At 45.7% G+C, this 18779-nt stretch overlaps 1 protein-coding gene across 8 annotated transcripts; it reads left to right on the top strand.

Annotated features, from left to right (window-relative positions):
• Positions 1–289: 289 nt before the first annotated feature.
• IQCD (IQ motif containing D) lies at positions 290–9946 on the top strand. 8 transcript variants are annotated; one of them, XM_043529292.1, is made up of 5 exons: positions 290–375; positions 1190–1944; positions 6462–6695; positions 8176–8372; positions 9485–9946. In XM_043529292.1, exons 2-5 carry the CDS (start codon positions 1222–1224, stop codon positions 9543–9545), a joined length of 1215 nt encoding a protein of 404 aa, XP_043385227.1. In that variant the 5' UTR covers positions 290–375; positions 1190–1221; the 3' UTR covers positions 9546–9946. The 8 variants fall into 8 exon arrangements, with proteins under 8 accessions (XP_043385227.1, XP_007071956.2, XP_043385225.1 ...); XM_007071894.4 differs by having other exon boundaries at positions 302–375; positions 1071–1944; positions 8176–8247; XM_043529290.1 differs by having other exon boundaries at positions 302–375; positions 1071–1944.
• The last annotated feature ends 8833 nt before the right edge of the window (positions 9947–18779 follow it).

Here is an 18779-nt window from a genome sequence, read left to right as displayed (position 1 = left end):
GCCAATCGCCCCTTGGCGCCCTCTCTGCCCCGCCCTTCAACTATCGCGGTGCACGGAAGGGGATCCGGGTTTCTCCCTTTTTGTCCTCCCATTGGATGGAGGTCTCGCCCATCAAAGTAGAGGTGAGCGGTGATGTTTTTGATTGGTCAGAAGGCTAGGCACATACTGGAGACCCCGCCTTTCTCTGGAGAAGGAAGGGGCGGGACTAAGCGTGCCAAGCAAGGGCGGCGATTGGTTACGGAGGGGGGAGAGACTCAGTGAGGCTCTGTCCCCGCCTTCTGTGTTTGGGGTTAAAGGTTAGTGAATGGGTAACCTAGCAACAGAGACACGCTGAAAACAGATGGGAAGGGAGGCGGCGGCGGCGGCGGCTTTGATGTGAGCAGAACCTCCCCCGGGAGATGGGGAGCCCGGCCCCCGACCGAAGCCTCTTATCCCCAGCCCGACCCCCCCGAGACCGGGGAGCCTCCCCCCCCATCCTTGAGGGACCCCCAGGAGGACAGGGAAGCCCTTTCACCCTTCTCCCCCTTCCCCCTCCAAAGAGACTGGGGAGCCCCTCGCCACAGTCTGATCCCACCCCCAGAGAGGCCAGCACCCCCCCAAGAGAGACCCAGACACCCCCCTCCCAACCTGCTCCCGTTTCAAAAAGATCAGGACACCCCCCCCCCGCCCCCACACACACAGCCCAACTTGGCCATGTGCTCAGAAAGTCCAGCCCCTGTTCAACCCACCTTCAGAGAGACCAGGAAGCCTCTTTATCCAGACCCCGAGAGACTGAAGAGCTTCCCCCCATCTCCTAGAAACCAGGGATCCCCACCACCATCCCAGTCTCTTCTCAGGAGCTTTCCCTCCACCTTTCAGCATGGGGAACAAATAGCTCATCACTCTGTCTCAGTGCCACTGAGGCTTAACATATAGTTTCACCTCCAACACAGAGACAGGCTGTCTTAGGTGTAAGGACCCAATATCCTGAATGTGCTTTTAAACCTAGAGACAGCCCCACTATAATGTAACATTCTCAATTTTTACCAAATTATATTGTGTTGCTAATGCTGAAATCAAACTTTTTAAAGGTAAGTTTTGCAAAAGAAGAGCATGCAGTTGAAGCACTGGGGGGATCTAGATGTTGTTTGATTGAGATGTCCTCTGTGACTCTACCCATATAGAAGATTTTTGCTCCCTTTCACTTTAGAACCCTCAACTTGTAAGTATTTGGCTGAGAACATGGCAACAGAGGTAGCTACCATGCTTCAGTTGCCATATGAGTCTACTGATTCAAGCAGCAAGTCCTCCGTGGGAAACAGTCAGACTCCAAAAAAGTCAGCGATCAAAACAAGCCCCCTAAAGCTCTTGGATCCAGGTCGTTCAAAACTTACCACTGTTGAGACGAAGAGGATCATATCTGTTTTGGATGAGACCATCTTTAAGGTAGAACTGATCAGTCTGATCACTCACATTACTGAATTTCTGGATGGCTTAAGCACTATACTGGGATCTGAGCTCATGGATACCTTTAAGGAGCATGAGCAACTTTCAAACAACATGGAAGCGCTACTTTCCCAGCTTCAAAGTGAAGGTCTCCTGAAGCAGGAAGATGGAAGAGGGGACCTTGTAGGAACTGAGGAACAAATCCGCCGTCTTCAGTTGCATCAGCAAGCTGTAAAAAGCTCTATCAGAAATATTCTGAGACTCTTTCAGGCTGACCCGCTAGCTTCTCAAGCCGTGAGAGATGAGGCCTATGCTAGGGATTTATCAGCTGAAATGTTTATTAAAAACCTTTCAGTGTTCCGGGGATTCTTGTTTGAGAAACTCCTGACTAGTCCCTTAGAAGAACAAGAAAAGATTCAATTCATGGAAGAAATCTCCCTCCGGGATAAGAAAAATACTGAAACCATCGCAGCTTTAGAGGCAGAACTTGCAGCGGCAATCCAGAGTCGAGACGATGAGGTACAGTGGTAGTAAGACTAAACATTTCAGGCTAGAGGGGAAGATCATTGAAGGAAAGGCAAGTAAACTAAACTATAATCTGTTGCCTCTCATAAAGTGGAAGTCGCTGAAATATTTCTTAAAACATTTTCTGAATTAGAAATAGATGTTACATTCTAAATATAATTAAAATGAATCACTGCATATTTAGATAGAGGCTTTCAAACATGGTTCTAGCATGTTTTGAGGCCATCTTCATTGGCCAGCTCAGTTGTGATTGAAGTTAAAGTGACAGTGAAGTCAAGCATGTTAGTCAATGTGTCTGAACCATTCAATAGCTAAAGGAAGGGCATTGTGCAAATCCATAAGGGAACCAGGGTGCGGCCTGCTGATATGTGGTCTATATCTTCTAATTGGCCACCGTGGCAAAGAAGGAGTCACAAAGGCCCCTCATAGGGCCATAATGTCAGCTCTCACTGAGAAGCACTAGCACCATTCCCTGTAACTGGATAGTGAAACAGTGACAGGCAGTTCTAAAAAACTGTTTTAAAAAATCCATTTTTAATACTGACTCCACATTCACTATTTAACATATTCGTTACAGGCATTTTCTATGGCCTTCATCATAGTATCTCTCTTTACCTCATGAACATTAATGAACTAAGGCCCACATCCCCAAAGGTATTCAGGTGAAAGTAAACCGTACCGGCAGGAGGCAGCTTCCCCAGCTGGCAATTTAAAAAGGCCCTGGGCTCCCGGCAGTGGCCAGAGCCCCGGGCCCTTTAAATTGCCGCCAGAGCCCTGGGGTAGTGGCAGCAATTTAAAGACCCAGGGTTCCTGGCAACGGCTGGAGCCCCAGGCCCTTTAAATCGCCACCAGAGCCCCGGGGCTCCCAGCCGCCGCTACCACTACCAGGGGGTTCCGGCGGTGATTTAAAGGGCCCGGGTCTCCCGGCTGTCGCTAACGCAGCCAGAGCCTGGAGCCCTTTAAATCAGCGCCAGAGCCTCAGGGTAGCGGCGGCAGCCAGGAGACCCAGGGCTCTGGTGGTGATTTAAAGGGCCCGGGGATTTAAAGGCCTCGCCCCTTCTGCCCGATCCGCTGCCCATTCCGGTTGAGCTCCCCCTGCCAATCTTGCTCAGGACCCGAGTCCTGCGTACCGGTAAGTCCCTTAAGTTACTTTCACCCCTGGGTATTCCCCAAAATACCTACAAGGATCTGGCCCTAAGGTTCACAATCTTCTGAGGCAGTATTGTTTCTTCATTTTACAGCTGTGGAAAATGAGGCTCAGATCACACTACAGGTTGGTGGGCAGAGCCAAGACAAGAACCCCGATCTCCTGACTTCCAGTCCATCGTTGCCGTATACACAAACTATTCCTTCCTCCCTAATTATTTAACTAGTCATTTCCATTTTCATATGGGATACTGGTAGGGTTGCCAACTTTCTAATCGCACAAAACCGAACGTCCCTGCCCCAGCCCTGCCCTGCCCCACCCCTCCCCAGAGGCCCTGCCCCCACCCCACCCCTTCTCCGAGGCCCCACCCCCACTCACTCCATCTCCCCTCCCTCCGTTGCTCGCTCTCCTCCACCCTCACTCACTTTCACTAGACTGGGGCAGGGAGTTGGGGTGCAGGAGGGGGTGAGGTCTCCAGCTGGGGGTGCAGGCTCCAGGGTAGGGCCAGAAATGTGGGGTTCAGGGTCCAGGAGGGGGCTCCGGGCTGGGGCAGGGGGTTGGAGTATGGGAGGGGGTGAGGGCTCTGGCTGGGGGTGCAGGCTGTGGGGTGGGGCCGGGGATGGTGGATTTGGGATGCAGGAGGGGGCTCCAGACTTGGAGCCGAGAGGTTCGGAGTGCAGGAGTGGGCTCAGGTTCCCGGCCAATTGATGCTGCAGACCCAGTGCTCGGAGTGGGGGCAGTGCACGGAGCTTCCCTGATCAGCCCTGCACCTAGGGGCCATAGGGACATGCCAGCTTCTTCTGGGAGACAGAGGGAGCCTGTCTTAGCCCCACTGCACCACCAACCACTTTTAACAGCCTGGTCAGCGGTGCTGACCGGAGTCGCCAGAGTCCCGTTTTGACCGGGCATTCCGGTCGAAAACGGATGCCTGGCAACCCTAAGTACCAGTCTATCTTGTAGGCCTTGCATAAACAATGAAAGAAAACTGAAGTAAGGAAACAGATTAGCAATGGACAAAGCATAAGTTCACAAGTGGGCTTGTAAACAACATGTTTCAGAGTAGCAGCCGTGTTAGTCTGTATTCGCAAAAAGAAAAGGAGGACTTGTGGCACCTTAGAGACTAACCAATTTATTTGAGCATAAGCTTTCGTGAGCTACAGCTTATGCTCAGATAGATTGGTTGGTGTCTAAGGTGCTACTAGTACTCCTTTTCTTTTTGTAAACAACATGTAGTTAGTAGATAAAGACATAGTAAGAAGAGTGATGTGTGATAAGTTTACAGCTGCAGCTTTGCTTACTAGCAGTTCTGGATCTGTACAGGGGCTGGTTACAAAAATTAGTAAGCCAATTATAAATCATGATGCAATGTAAAATGTAATGCACATTCGTTAGTTTGTTTTCAAATATGTGTATAATGTGATTTATTATTATGTGCTTTGGAGCTGTGGTAAACCTCCATACCTACCCCATTGCATTTGAGCTTGATCACTTCAGCGTAGTGTTGCTGTGTGTCAGTTAAAAAAAACCCTTAGTGATGAGTCCAGATTTGAGTTAATTTCTTGGGAACCAAGTGGAAAAGGCCTCGGAGAAAAATCCCAACATTTTTACTAAACTTCTGGAACATATATGTATATTAAGTTTGTTTTAATGCTGGGAGCAGTTTCCAAATTACTCCTTTCTGTCCAAAAGACTTCCACAGTGACTATTTAAAACCACAATCTAAATGTCCGTTACTGCATTCCAATCAATGGGTGACAACACACACACACACACGTGCATGCCAACCAAAACCACTTCTCTTTCTGCTTGACTTTCCAAATATAAGGTAAATACACATGCTCTGAGGAAGAACATTGAACAGCTATTCTAGCCAGGCCATTTGACATGAGGATGTTCATTATGCAGCACTCATGATTCTCATTGCTCAGAGAAGGGATTAATTAAAAAGTCATTTTAATCTCTTTCTTTTAAAATTAATTAAGAGTACAATAAAAATAGCAATACTCTTGTAGTCTTTAATTAGACCAAAACCAGTTAAGATCCAGCGTAATCTATTAATCCAGCACAATGATCTGACATCCAGTGTAATCTGTAAATAGAGCCTTGCAAAAGTCTATCCAACCACTCATCTGGAGTGAGAAATATATTTGTGGGGTAAGTGATAGGTCAGATTTTTCATTATCATCATTGCAGGGAAGCGTAGCTGAGTAGCTTTTGGGCTTGAATTGGTACATTTCTGTGATGCTTTGATAGGGATCTATTAGGAGTAGCACCTAGTTTTGTTTTTTTTTACAATTTAAGGCTACAATCCTGCAATCGGATCCATGTGGGCAGACCCTGCGTTCATTTAGAGCCCCATTAACTTCAGTGGGGCTCTGCACAAGCCACAAGGTCCAATTGAATGATTGGGGACAAAGTGTACTTAGCAAGGCAGTAGGTCAGGCAAGATAATCATCCTTTTTTTGCACTTGGGGGGTATCTACAGAGGAACTGAGGCATCAGGGGATGGGTTCTAATTTTCAAGCTCGGGTCAGGCATGCTGGTAATTCAATACACTCATGATTTTTAAGTGCAGTTTAGCAGTTTGCCCAATGCTAGCAAGGAAATACATTTCACTTGTCTGTACTGTATTTTTGTCTGTTCTAGACAGCCAATAGGACTAGTTGCCCGGTCTGGCCACAGAACAGGCACAATAAGCCTGATCCCAAGCTCACTGAATTCAGTAGGAGTCTTTCCACTGACTTCAAAGGGCTTTGGATCAGGTCCAGCATGGATAGCAGCTGTGCCAGCTTCCCTGTGATGCACAGCCAGTGTTCTTCAGTGCTGCCCATTCACTCCTTGGCCTGTCTGCTAAACTACCAACAAAAGAGTCAGTGAGGGTGGGGATTTCACTCAGCGCTTGTCTACACTAGAAGCACTACAGCGGCGCAGCTGCAGAACATCTGGTGAAGACACTCATTGCCAACCAGAGAGAACTCTCTAACTGGCAAAATAAATCCACCTCTGTGAGAGGTGGTAGTTATGCTTGTCCACACCAGCGCTTAGGATGCTGTAATTTACATCGCTCAGGGGTGTGGATTGTTCACGCCCCTGAACAACGTAAGTTAGACTGTAGTAAGCTCTAGTGTAGACTGAGCATCAGTATTGGCCTAACTCTGCTCCCTTTGAAGTCATTGGGAGTTGCACCAGTAATGATTTCAGAGTTCTGTGCAAATGCAGTGTGCTCGCTGTCACTGGAATGTAGTTACTTATTTTAGGACACTGGTGTCTTTGTAACTAAGCCTTAATTCTCCTGTAGGTTTGATCTGAAAACCCCTTGACCTACCCTGCAGTTCCTTATGGTGCTTCTTTTTCCTGGGTTTAGATTATGAAAAAGAATGCTGCAATCAAGGATCTCAAAAGCCACTTACTTCATCTGGAGAAGTACTCTGAAAGCCACATCCAACGCACCAAGCAGGAAGCAGAGAAACTCCAAAAAGGGGAGCTGCGAAGTTCCCAGGGAAAGTGTGCCAAGATACAGCAAGATATACATCAGCTAAGAGCACAGCTCAATGTTCTCATCATAGACAATAGAGACTCTGAGCTGGCTCTCAGAAAGGTACCGAGGGAGGGGAGTTCTAGAGAAGCAAGCAGACCTGTTAAAGTGCTGTGAGTTCTTCATATTGTTTGCTAACCTTAACCACTTAACTGCTAACAGACATTCCTGGCAGAATGTATCTGCTGTGCAGCTGAGCATATCAGCTATGGTCTTACATGCCACTGATTTCACTGGAAAGCAGCATCACAGCAACCCACCAGCAAAGGGTCTTATTCGTAGTTACCTATAGCTCCCACCAGACATGTACATACTGGATGCCAAGCTGCCTCTGAAAACACTTTCAATATATAGCACAGATGAGACAGTGCTCTAGTAGGTTAATGAAGCAGTCAGAATTCATAGCCCCAAAATGTTCCTGCTGGAGAGTGGCAGAATTGTGCAGGAAAAATCTATAGCGTTAAAAAATGTCACCTTTTCTTTTCTAATCAGTTCTCAGTCCAAATAGGGAGAGACCAATTTGCAGGCAGAACACATCTACTTAAAGGATGTTTACGTTATATATCTTCTCTAGCTCTTTCAAAACACTGTACAGTCCAAGGTAGAATAAGGTTTTATAGTGTAGGGGTAGTGTCAAATGAAAGTTTACAAAGCAGTATGAAATCCAAGCAGCCCCATCCATTATTAGGCCTGCTTTGTCATCCAGCTCAAATTCACTGCAGGTCATTTCTCTGCTTTCTGTTAAAAGCTGCTCAGCTCAATCAATTATACATGCTGAGGGAATAGGGGAAGACAAAGAACACACTTTCTCACCACTGAAGTCTCCTTTCCCTTCCTATGTGCTCTATTCTCCTATGACCCAATGTTTTAATTGGATTGAGGAATTCATGTGTGAAGAACTTGGACCAGTCATAGGCCAGTCCACCTCACATGAAGGCAGGAGCTGGTCATCAGGGCCTGCCAAAAACGTGGCTCTTATCCCATCCATCAGAAGAGGTGGTGGTCAGATAGGGAACTGGGTCTCTCAACAGTGACTGGGTAAGCTTAACTGTGTGAAATTCTCTGCCCTGTAATATACAGGAGGTCAGACTAGATAATCTTCTGGCCTTAAAATCTGAGTGGTTCTACAGAGTGCAGGTACCATCAGCTTGAAGGAAACCATTCAGTAACTCTCTAGGATTCCACCACACAGTGAGGTTAAGTCATTTTTAGCTCATTTTCCAACAGTCCAAAATATTTCTGTATTTTAACCGCACCCATCATTATAATCAGTATAGTCTCTCTGTGCTGCAACTGAATCCCAGCCACTTGCTGTAGACCAAGCATGCCCATATTCTATAGGTGAATGATGTCTGCTCTCCATTAGAGGCCCAGAGTCAAAGACATCTCGGACTGAAGCACCTTTCCAAAAGGAGCAGGCATCACAAGCATACTAGCTGCTGGGATTCAAATCAACAGCTCCTTTCATCCCAGCATACTGCATGTTATATTTCTATATTCAGCTGCCTGTAAATGTCATTTTTTCCTGTGTCATTTATTTTAGAAGAAATACAAAGTGGAGATGGAAATCGAGAACTGGATCCAGAAATATGATGCTGACATGGGAGAAAAACAGGTACTCTCAGTCGTCAAGACAGTTGGTTCTTCTTCGAGAGGGCTTGTCCATGTGGATCCCACGCAAGGGGTGCATGTGATGTACCCAGACAAGCCATTTCAAAGAAGAACCACAGTTACTATCAGGCAAGTAACCATTTTTCTGCCCTGCTTTTGCGTTCAGCTGCTCTCTGCTGTATAGGCATTGTTGAGAAGGGTCATGTCAGCTGCAAAATCCTATCCTGTTCTAGCACTGGATGATTGTTTCCTCAGTGTGCTGGATGGAATTGTTATGTTTGTTTCCTCAGCCCTACTGGCTCCACCTAGTGTACAAACCAAGTGCTCTTTCCACATCTCTACTAACTTGTTAGTCAAGTAGTTCAGAGTCTGGAGAGTGACAGCAAATCCATCATTGTCTATCTTCCATATTAAGCTTAACAGTCTTAGAATCACGTCCACACTGCCTAACCCCTCCCAGAAGCCACTATTTCCTCTCATGTTCCTGGCATTTTAGTGGATGTTTCCTTCGTTATCCAGATCAAGACAGGGTGCTTGGTTAACAGCAAAGCAAGGGCCTAAGGAGAGGGACCTGAAAAATTGTTGCTGATTGGCCTTAATAGTAGGTCCCTGCCTTGTCAACCTTGTAATCGGAAGCAGAAATGAGCTCAGAACATGATGGCTTGTGGCACCAAGCCCTGCTGGTTCCTGGCTGCTCATGAAGCCATCATCATGAGAGCAGAGGCAGAATTTGATAAATTGGGATTGGTAGGTCTGACACACAAATGTTGCTGGTTCCCCTTGCCCTGTCATGCAAGCAGGCTATCTCCATACTGCTTATTTTCATCCCTACAGATGGGTTATAATGACAATAAACCACCATCATCCAGATGATTGTGTTTATACCATAGATAAAAAGTTGCTTAATAAGTTGAGAGTATTGTTGCCTGGCCTGCAAGGCAATGGATGGTAACAATTGGAACCATGCCTGCAGTTTTTAAAGAAGCTTAAAGGAATTGGGAACCCAGCTCCCACTGGAGTTGGGCACCTCCTTTTAGACCTCTTTGAAAATTCCATCCCAAGAGATGAAAAGAATAAGGGCTGCAAGTGACCCTGCACGCATTTATGATGGATGAAACAATCCCTATTCGTATACAGTCTGTAAAGCTCTTTGGAACCCTTCTGGAAAAATGCTACCTATACTAAATGTAGGGTGATATTATGAATGTCATTTATAAATCTGGTGTTTGCTGTCCTACCAGACTGAGTATGAGGAAGTCGATGCTGTCTATACTGAAGAGAAGGCCCAGCTCGCTGAGCTGAAGAAGAAGTATGCTGTGCTTGAACAAGAGTATTCCCAGATCAAGGAGGAGAGGAGGCTATCCCAAGAGAAGAAGGAAAGAGCTGAGAGGGAACTGGCTATCATGGTCCGTGCTGCCATCCACATTCAGGCCTTCTGGAAGGGCTACTTGGTCAGGTCACTCTTAAAATCAAAGAGAAAGAAGAAGGGAAAAGGCAAGAAGAGCAAGAAATAAATTAGTTCCATCCTTTCCCCTTGCTCTCTCTTCCCAACATTGTAGACATTTCCCCTTGGACCTCAGCTATCTAGGGTGTCTTCACTTCAACCAGACAAACAACCTCTCCAGGATGTCTATGGTTTGTATATACACAAATCTGGCATGTAAAAATGATTCTGTCATAAATAAATGTCAGCCAACATGTTAGACTTCCAGGTGGGATATTTTAATTGCTTTTGGTCTGAATTTAAGAGAAGAAGGATGATCTTGTAGTTAAGGCACTGGACTGGGAGCTGGGACTCCTGGGTTCCATCCCCAGCTCTACCACACATGCACTGTGCAACCTTGTACAAGTCAATTAGGGCCCACTCCAGTTCCTCCTGAGGTTAATGGCAAAATTCTCACTGACCCCAGCACCGGTCCCAGTACAGACCCCAGCAATGGTCCCATGTGACATATCCAAAGTACAATCTAGACTAGGTAGTAGCTGTGTCACCTCTGCCCTCTAACTTGGGGTGTCCTTTAGCCCTGGTCTACACTAGGGGTGGGGGGGAAATTGATCTAAGTTACGCAACTTCAGCTACTTGAATAACGTAGCTGAAGTCGACGTACTTAGACCTACTCACCGCGATGTCTTCACTACGGTGAGTCGACTGCTGCTGCTCCCCCGTCAACTCTGCCTTTGCCTCTTGCAGCGCTGGAGTACAGGAGTTGACGGGAGAGCAGTCAGGGGTCGATTTATTGCGTCTAGACTAGATGCGATAAATCGATCCCCGCTGGATCAATCGCTACCTGCCGATCCGGCGGGTCGTGTCACACTGCTTTGCTATTGTTGCCTGCACTCCTGGATTGCTCACACACAGCTTCTAGCATGTAAGTCGCTCCCAGCTATGTGTGTGTGCAATTGCAGCCTGCCAGTCACATTCAGGCTTTCACTAGCCAGAATTGCACTGCAGGGTGACCCCAGCATGCTCCCAGTCTCAGACTTTCCCCAGAACTGTACGTCTTATACTGCCCAGCCCTCGCCTGGACAATACAAGCTCCTATAAAGTCTGTCATTTTATTAACAGAAATTATATGCACAAATCTTGTTACCACAGGTGGAATTCTCCAAGCACACTGGTTTAGGATAAGCCAGTAAAACAAGTTTATTAACTATAAAGAGAGATTTTAAGTGAACACAAGTAATGTGGCATAAAAGTCAGGAATGGTTACAAGAAAAAGAGGAAGTTACTCACTTTCTGCAGTAATGATGGCTCTGCGAGATGCGTGTCCCTATGGATAGGTGTATCTGCGCCCCTGCACCTCTACTGGGAGATTTTAGTCTCCGTTCAGCCCCCACGTGCACCCTCGCTCCCTTGTAGTTTGCCTCAAGGCTATCTAGCACAGGGGCTGTCAACCTTTTTCTTTCTGAGGCATCCCCCAACATGCTGTTAAAATCTCCATGGCCCAGCCAGGTGAGGAGGGAGACTCAGGGCTCTATGTCGGGGGGGGGGGGAACCCTTGGGCATAGGAGTAGTTTGACTTCTATTTGGTGGGGAGCAGAGGCCAGTGGAGCCCAGACCAGCTCCTGTTTGGGTTCCCTCTCCACTTTGAACTTTGGGATACAGATCTGGGGACCAACATGAAAGACCCCCCTGAGCTTATTTTTACCAGCTTAGGTTAAAAACTTTCCCAAGGCACAAATCCTTCCTTGTTTTTGGATGGGTACTGCTGCCACCACCAAGTGAGTTAGACAAAGATTTAGGAAAAGGACCACTTGGAGTTTTTGTTTCCCTAAAATATCCCCGCAAGCCCCTTCAGCCTCTTTCCTGGGAAGGCTTGAGACTAATTTACCAACCAAATAGGTAAACCAGGTGAACACATACCAGACCCTTGGGTTTTTAGGACACTAAAAACCAATTAGATTTTTAAAAAACAGAACTTTATTATAAAGAAAAAGAAGTAAAAAAGCACGTTTGTAAAATTAGGATGGAAGGTAACTTTACAGGGTAATTAGATTTAAAACACAGAGGATTTCCCTCTTGGCAAAACTTTAAAGTTATAAAAAACAGGGATAAATGTCCCTTTTAGCACAGGGAAAATTTACAAGCTAAAACAAAAGATAATTTAACACTTTTTTTTTTACTACTTACAATTTGTAATTTTAGATGCTTAGTTTAGGTATGGCTTTAGGAGATGTATTTTTCCTGCCCTGGTTCCTCACTGACCTGGAGAGAACACAAACAAACACAAAACAAAAACCTTCCCCCACAGATTGGAAAGTATCTTCTCCCCTTATTGGTTTTTTTGGTTAGGTGCCAACCAGGTTATTTAAGCTTCTTAACCACTTTACAGGTAAAGGAGGGATTTTATGCTACCCTTAGCTGTATGTTTTTGACACCCCCCCCAAATCATAAACAGTGGTGGACAGCCTGCTCCACATTGGCTGTGATTTCTTTCTGGAGCTTTAGGAGAAAACAGAATTAATAAAACACATGCACCTTTAGATATACTACTGATTATATAAAAACTAACAATATTTTTTACATTTTAAGGACGATTTTAACCAGTTGATTCTGAGAAACTTTTACGGGAGAGGGCATTAAGCCACTTTGTTAGAAGCTTCTGAAATGTGCTGTATTTTAAAATTAAAATTTTGAAGAGCTAAACTCCACCAAAGAAGTTTTTTGTTATTATTCTTGACGGTACAAAGCCACTTTAGCACAGCATGGTCAGTTTGTAGGTGGAAATGCCGTCCCCAAACATATGGGCGTAGCTTTTTTAGCGCGTACACAATGGCGTAACATTTCTTTTCGCTGATTGACCACTGGCTTTTCCTCTTAGACAGTTTTTTTGCTGAGAAACACAGCAGGATGGAATTCTTGATTCGGTCCTTTCTGCATTAAAACTGCTTCCATACCACGCTCGGACGCATTTGTGGTTACTAGAAAAGGTTTGTTAAAGTCTGGGGCCCTTAGCACTGGGTCAGACATGAGTGTTGCTTTAAGCTGGTTAAAGGCCTTCTGACACTGTTTAGTCCACTGCACTGCATTTGGCTGTTTTTGGGTTTTTTTGGTTAGGTTTGTCAGTGGGGTGGTGATTTGACTGTAGTGCGGTACAAATCACCTGTAATATTTGGCCAAGCCTAAGAAGGATTGGACCCGTTTCTTTGACTTTGGGACAAGCCACTTTTGGATAGCATTTACTTTGGTCTGTAGGGGGGTTAATAGTTTTTTGACCCACCTGGTGTTCAAGATAAGTTACTTTGTTTAGGCCTATTTGGCACTTTTTAGCCTTAACAGTTAGTCCTACCTTCCTTGTGCACTTAAAGACTTTTTTTAGATGCTTCAGGTGTTTTGTCCATGAATTACAAAAGATGGCCACATCATTAAGGTAGGCAACTGCAGATTTTTCCAATTCCGCTAGGAGACTATTTACCAGTTTTTAGAAAGTGGAGGGTGCATTTTGCAGCCCAAAAGGGAGCACATTAAATTTACACAGCCCTACATGGGTGATGAAGGCTGACCTTATCTTGGCAGATTTATTCAGCAGTACTTGCCAGTACCCCTTGGTTAAGTTTAAGGTAGAGATGAACTGGGCACGTCCCAGTTTCTCCAATAGCTCATCTGTGCGTGGCATTGGGTAGTTGTTTGGGTGAGTTACAGCATTTAGCTTACAGTAGTCCACACAAAAGCGTATCTCTCCATTTGGTTGGTAACTAGAACCACTGGAGATGCCCATGCACTGTTAGAGGGGAGGATTACACCCATCTGTAGCATGTCATGGATCTCCAGTTCTATAGCAGTTTTGGCTTGAGGAGACACCCAGTAAGGTTTGGCTCTAATTGGGCAAGCATTACCTGTGTCAATGGAGTGGTATGCCTGTTTGGTCCAAACTGGGGTGGCTGAGAACTTCGGCACGAAGCTAGTGCACAGCTTCATGATTTGCTGTTGCTGCATACGTTCAAGGGTTATGGAGAGGTTTACCTCTTCCACGCCACCATTACTTTTTTCTTTGTAGTAGACACCTTCAGGCCACTCAGCGTCATCTCCTCCCTGGGCTGTAAACTAACAAATTCTCTGGAATAAAAGGGCTTTAGAGAATTAACATGGTACACTTTAGGCTTTAGGTTTGAGGTGGGGGATGCTATGAGATAGTTAACAGCTTCCGGGTGCTCTTGGACCGTGAATGGCCCTTCCCATGACGCTTCCATTTTATGGGCCTGGAGCGCCTTCAAGACCATGACCTAGTTCCCTACTTTGACGGAACGCTTTCTGGCATGTTTATCATACCAGGCTTTTTGCTCTTTTTGAACATTTTTTAGGTTTTCTTTAGCAAGAGCTAAAGAGGTTTGGAGGGTGTTTTGTAGGTTGTTTACAAAGCCCAGAATGTTAGTTCCTGGAGAAGGCGTAAACCCCTTACATTGCTGTTTCACCAACTGTAATGGCCCCTTAACCTCGCGGCCATACACAAGTTCAAATGGTGAAAACCCTAAACTGGGATGTGGTACAAAGAGGCAAAGAGCAACTGCTGCAACACTAGGTCCCAATTATTGGAGTGCTTATTTACAAATTTATGTATCATGGCCCCCAAAGTTTCATTAAACTTCTTCACCAAGCCATTTATTTCATGGTGGTAAGGGGTGGCAACCAAGTGGTTCACCCCATGAGCTTCCCACAGGCTTTTTATGGTCCCTACCAGGAAATTAGTTTCCGAATTTGTAAGGATGTCAGAGGGCCAACCTACCCTGGCAAAAATGTCTGTTAATGCCTGGCACACACTTTTAGCCCTGGTGTTGCTTAGAGCTACTGCTTCCGGCCATCGGGTGGCAAAATCCATGAAAGTCAGTATGTACTGCTTTCCTCTGGGTGTCTTTTTTGGAAAAGGACCCAGAATATCCACAGCTACTTGCTGAAAGGGAACCTCAATGATGCGGAGTGGCTGGAGAGGGGCTTTGACGTGGTTTTGGGTTTTTTTTCACTTTTTGGCACACCTCACAAGACCAGACATAAGTAGAAATGTCCTTGCCCATTCCCTCCCAGTGGAATGACTTTCCCAAATGGTTTTTGGTCCTGTTCACCCCAGCATGGCCACTAGGATGATCGTGAGCTAAGCTCAAGAGCTTTTCCCGGTACTTAGTTGGAACTACCAACTGTCTTTGAGGATGCCAGTCCTCCTCGTGACCACCAGAAAGAGTTTCCTTGAATAAAAGACCTCTTTCTACAACAAACCTGGATCGATTAGAAGAGCTGAGAGGCGGTGGGTTGCTCCATGCCGCCGTCGAAGCTCACTGGAGGCTTTTACCTGCTTTCTGCTCAGCCTGGAACTGTTCCCTTGATTCTGGAGACATCAGTTCCTCATTGGATTGTGGACTTGGGCTTGGTTCCTTTGGAAACGACGCAGGGGATGGGGCTGTTTTCATTGACTGTGAACCTCTCTCCGCGGGTGCACTATGTTGTGTTTCATGTCACCTTCCTCACAGCTTGAATGAACTTTGCTTTGGGTGTGTGTGAGGGGGTGACCTTCAGAAGAATCCATTTTCAAGGTTCACTGGACTATAAAGAGAGGGGAAGAGAAACATAAGACTGTAGTTTTGTTAAGTCAGCCTCTAGAAAGCATTTTATTTGCTTGTGCCCATTTCTAACTCTATTTTTTATATTTGAACTCACTTAAAATCCTATCCTTTTTGTTAATAAACTCGTTTTACTTTTAATCTAAACCAACCCAATGCTCTGTTTGATTGAAAGTGAATGTTCACTCCAGTTAATGTGGCAAGCTGCTGGGTACTGTATCTTTAAAGGAACAAACAAACCTTAATCTCTCTCTCTGGTCCAGGAGAGGGTTGGACATTGCAGAGTCCATGGTTTGGGGAAAATCTGGGACTCGGAGTGTGTTGGAGTCGTCTTGCCAGGTGTAACCAGTGTGTGGCCGGCGGGAAACAAACAAGCATGTACTGGAATGAGAATTGTTGAATCAGAGCTGCTTAGCTCACAGACACTCAGTGCAGGCTTGTATCTGGCTGGGAACATCCAGACAAAGGCCGCTACAGCGACTGAGCCTTCCGAGGCACTTAGGGTTACAGGCCAGGCAGTGACAACTCCTCACTGGTCGGTATTACACCCCAGAAAGCAACAATAACTCATTTTTAAAAAGTCAATGGAGCAGGGGAACTGGATGCTGGGTGTCCCACATCAGTGTGCTAGCCCCCACGCTATAACATTATTCTTGTGTTTGTGCACTCTCACTCTCTCTCCTCCTTTCCCTCCTAACGACTTTAATTATTTAGCCACAGAGGACTACTTCAAAAGGAGAGACTAAGGGGTCCCTGCTTCAGAATATCCCATTCTCTGTCATCGCTGATTTTTAAATTGAGATTGGATGTTTTCCTACAAGTTATGCTCTTGCTCAAACAGGAATTAATTCAGGGAAATTCTGTGGCCTGGTGTTATGTAGAAGTTCAGATTAGGTGATCAATGGTCCCTTCTGGCCTTCTAATAAATGAGTCTATGGAAAAAACAGATCCCCCCCACAGCCTTATTCCCAGAGAAACTGACTGCCCACAGCCCATCCCACCTGCAGCATCGCTTCCACAGAGACAGTGATGTTATATCCCTAACTCACCACAGGATGGCAGGGTCTGTGCACCTCTTGCATGTGTCTAACCCCTACAGGGCAGTAGCAGTGTCTGTAGCGTTTTATGTCATGGCTCAAAGCTCTGTGTGTGTGTGTGTGTTGCACAGGTCTATCCATGTGAGAATGCCACGGGACAGGGTGCAATTGTTTGATGGACCACTGGAAAGGCCACTGATTCATGTGCAAGGGACCAGTCTCAGATCCAATCTCTCAGAAGTGATTTTAAAAAAAACAAAACTGATGCCCTCTTCCCAGCTTTTTTCCTTTCAAATTTTACACAGCCCCATGATGACTTCTATTGTATAGTGGCTTGGCTGGTCTCGTGGCAAAGCTTCCTGTTTTGTTTACAATACTCCCAGATTCCCATCCCAGCTCGGCTCTTACAGACACATTCCGTAACCTCTTGTGTATGTAGAGAGAGAGAGAGAGAGAGAGAGACGCCATGATTTATTTAGTTCTTCCTGTTATAACCAGCAAAAGGCTGGGTCAGAAGTAACCACCTCTACTATTTTAAGACTATAGATTCCTACCCCTGCCTTTTTGTGTGTTTCAAGGTGGTGTGACCCTCTAAAGAGGCAAACTGGTGTTGCTGGAGTGCTAGTCTTAGCTTCAGTGTTCCTTACTTTCCTGTCTTGACACCCTGTTGCAGCCTGGACTCGCCTTAATGGTTCTTTCCGGGGCCTCTGTTTTTAGGTTCTTCTATGTTTTACTGCATGTTCTGTATAGCTTTTTGTCTGTTCTGGCTGGGATGAAAGGGTTGTTTTTCTGTTTCCCTTTTCACAGGGGTGTTCTGTGATCTGTTGGGTCTTCATCTGATCCCACATTACCACCAGATAGTGATTACAGAGACCTAGGAGGCCAGGACATCATGGTTTGAGTGAATGTCTTTATTTCCTGTTTACATAGGCACATCTCCTTGTACTGTGCCTCCTAGTGGCCAGCCTGATAGTGACTCTCAAAACTAACACCACACTTCTCACATATCCAATCCTGGCTTGAGTGTCTGGTGTCAGAGTGGTATGGTTCTTGTTCTGTATGCAAGAGGTCAAAGATTTAATTTGCTGTGGAAGTGGAGAGGGCGTTTGCTCTATTGGGATGTGTAAATGGGTGGTTAGTGTGTCTATGGAGGAATCCCTTACTGTGGGTGTTGTATGAGTAGGGGATTCCCTGATGTACGTGGTCTGTGTGCACTCCCCCGAGCTAGGGATACCATTGACTAGTGGGAACATTTGCTGTTTGCAAAGTTGTATGTAACCGTAGGTTCAAATTCCCTTCCCTCCACCTCTTGCAGAATTGGTAAAAAGGTTCTTCCCTTTACATTTAAGCACCACATCAGGAGTTACGGTTCTTCCCATGTGGCAGCAGATGCAGCGTGTGCAGTGACTTGGTTGGTCTTGTGAAAAGCTTCCTGTTTTATGTGCAAATGGTTGCTTGACTCACTAGCCTCTTGCAGATGTGGTAAAAATGATGTTTTAGCATCTCAATAAAAGATCCCTATATCGGGGATACAATAAACCCCTATATGAAAGGGGAATAAATAAACCTGTATATCATTGGGAAGTAATAAAAGCCATATATCAATGAAAAAAAAACCCTATATCCAGAAGGAGTCAAATCAATCCATATATCAAGATGAATTTAAAAAAAAAACACATTTCAGGGGATTATAAAAACCCCATAGAGCAGGAGATAGTAAGACCTCCCCCCCAAAATCCAAACAACCCCCCTCCATATGATTAAAATAATCTCATGTATTAAGGGCAACTGGAAAATGTCATACATCAGGGAAAGCAACAAAATCCTGGTATCTAAAGTGGGAGTAGGGGGGGAAAACACATATTTGAGGCATTAAAAACAATCAATAGAGCTGTGGGGAGGGATGAAAAATACAATATATGGGGGGAGCAGTAAAAAACAAAAAACATGAAACCCTATTTCTGGAGGGAGGGATGGGTGGGGTGCACATGAGGTACCTGGCAGCCCACCCTCATGCGTGCCACTCCCTAGCACCCCATCCTGATTGCACTCAAAACCCTTGCACCCCACATGAATGGTATCCCACATCCACGACAGCTGCCAGGGCTATAGTAACCCTAAGTCTGCCCCCAGCATTGGGTCACGTATTGATATCATACAATTCTCGCAGCATGAGAAGATACAAGTATCCAACAGCAGCAAAGAGGTTAAGCAAGAGAAGTTCACTGGCCTTCTTCACTCTGACATCACAGCCAAAGGCCTCCTGCCAGCCCCCACAGAGTTTATGCAGTGAAGCCCTTTGAAAGGTGCATGAAGTTCTTTAGCAATCAAGAGTGACTATAAAGGTAGGGGCTGCTGTAGCAGCAGCTAAATGAAAGTGGGTGGGATGTGGGAGAATTCCTGCTGCCCTGGCGTTCTGAGCTACTTTATTAAGACTGCATGCAGCCCA

This window comes from Chelonia mydas, chromosome 15 (assembly GCF_015237465.2).
Source record: "Chelonia mydas isolate rCheMyd1 chromosome 15, rCheMyd1.pri.v2, whole genome shotgun sequence".
Classification (NCBI taxonomy): domain Eukaryota; kingdom Metazoa; phylum Chordata; order Testudines; family Cheloniidae; genus Chelonia; species Chelonia mydas.
The sequence above is the reverse complement of the archived record's forward strand: the minus strand, read 5'-3'. Positions and strand labels throughout refer to the sequence as shown.

Coding starts and splice junctions, on each gene's coding strand:
- IQCD (XM_007071894.4), top strand. CDS start 1,222: ATGGCAACAGAGGTAGCTACCATGCTTCAGTTGCCATATGAGTCTACT. Junction 1,945..6,461: donor TCCAGAGTCGAGACGATGAG/GTACAGTGGTAG, acceptor TCCTGGGTTTAG/ATTATGAAAAAGAATGCTGC. Junction 6,696..8,175: donor CTGAGCTGGCTCTCAGAAAG/GTACCGAGGGAG, acceptor CATTTATTTTAG/AAGAAATACAAAGTGGAGAT.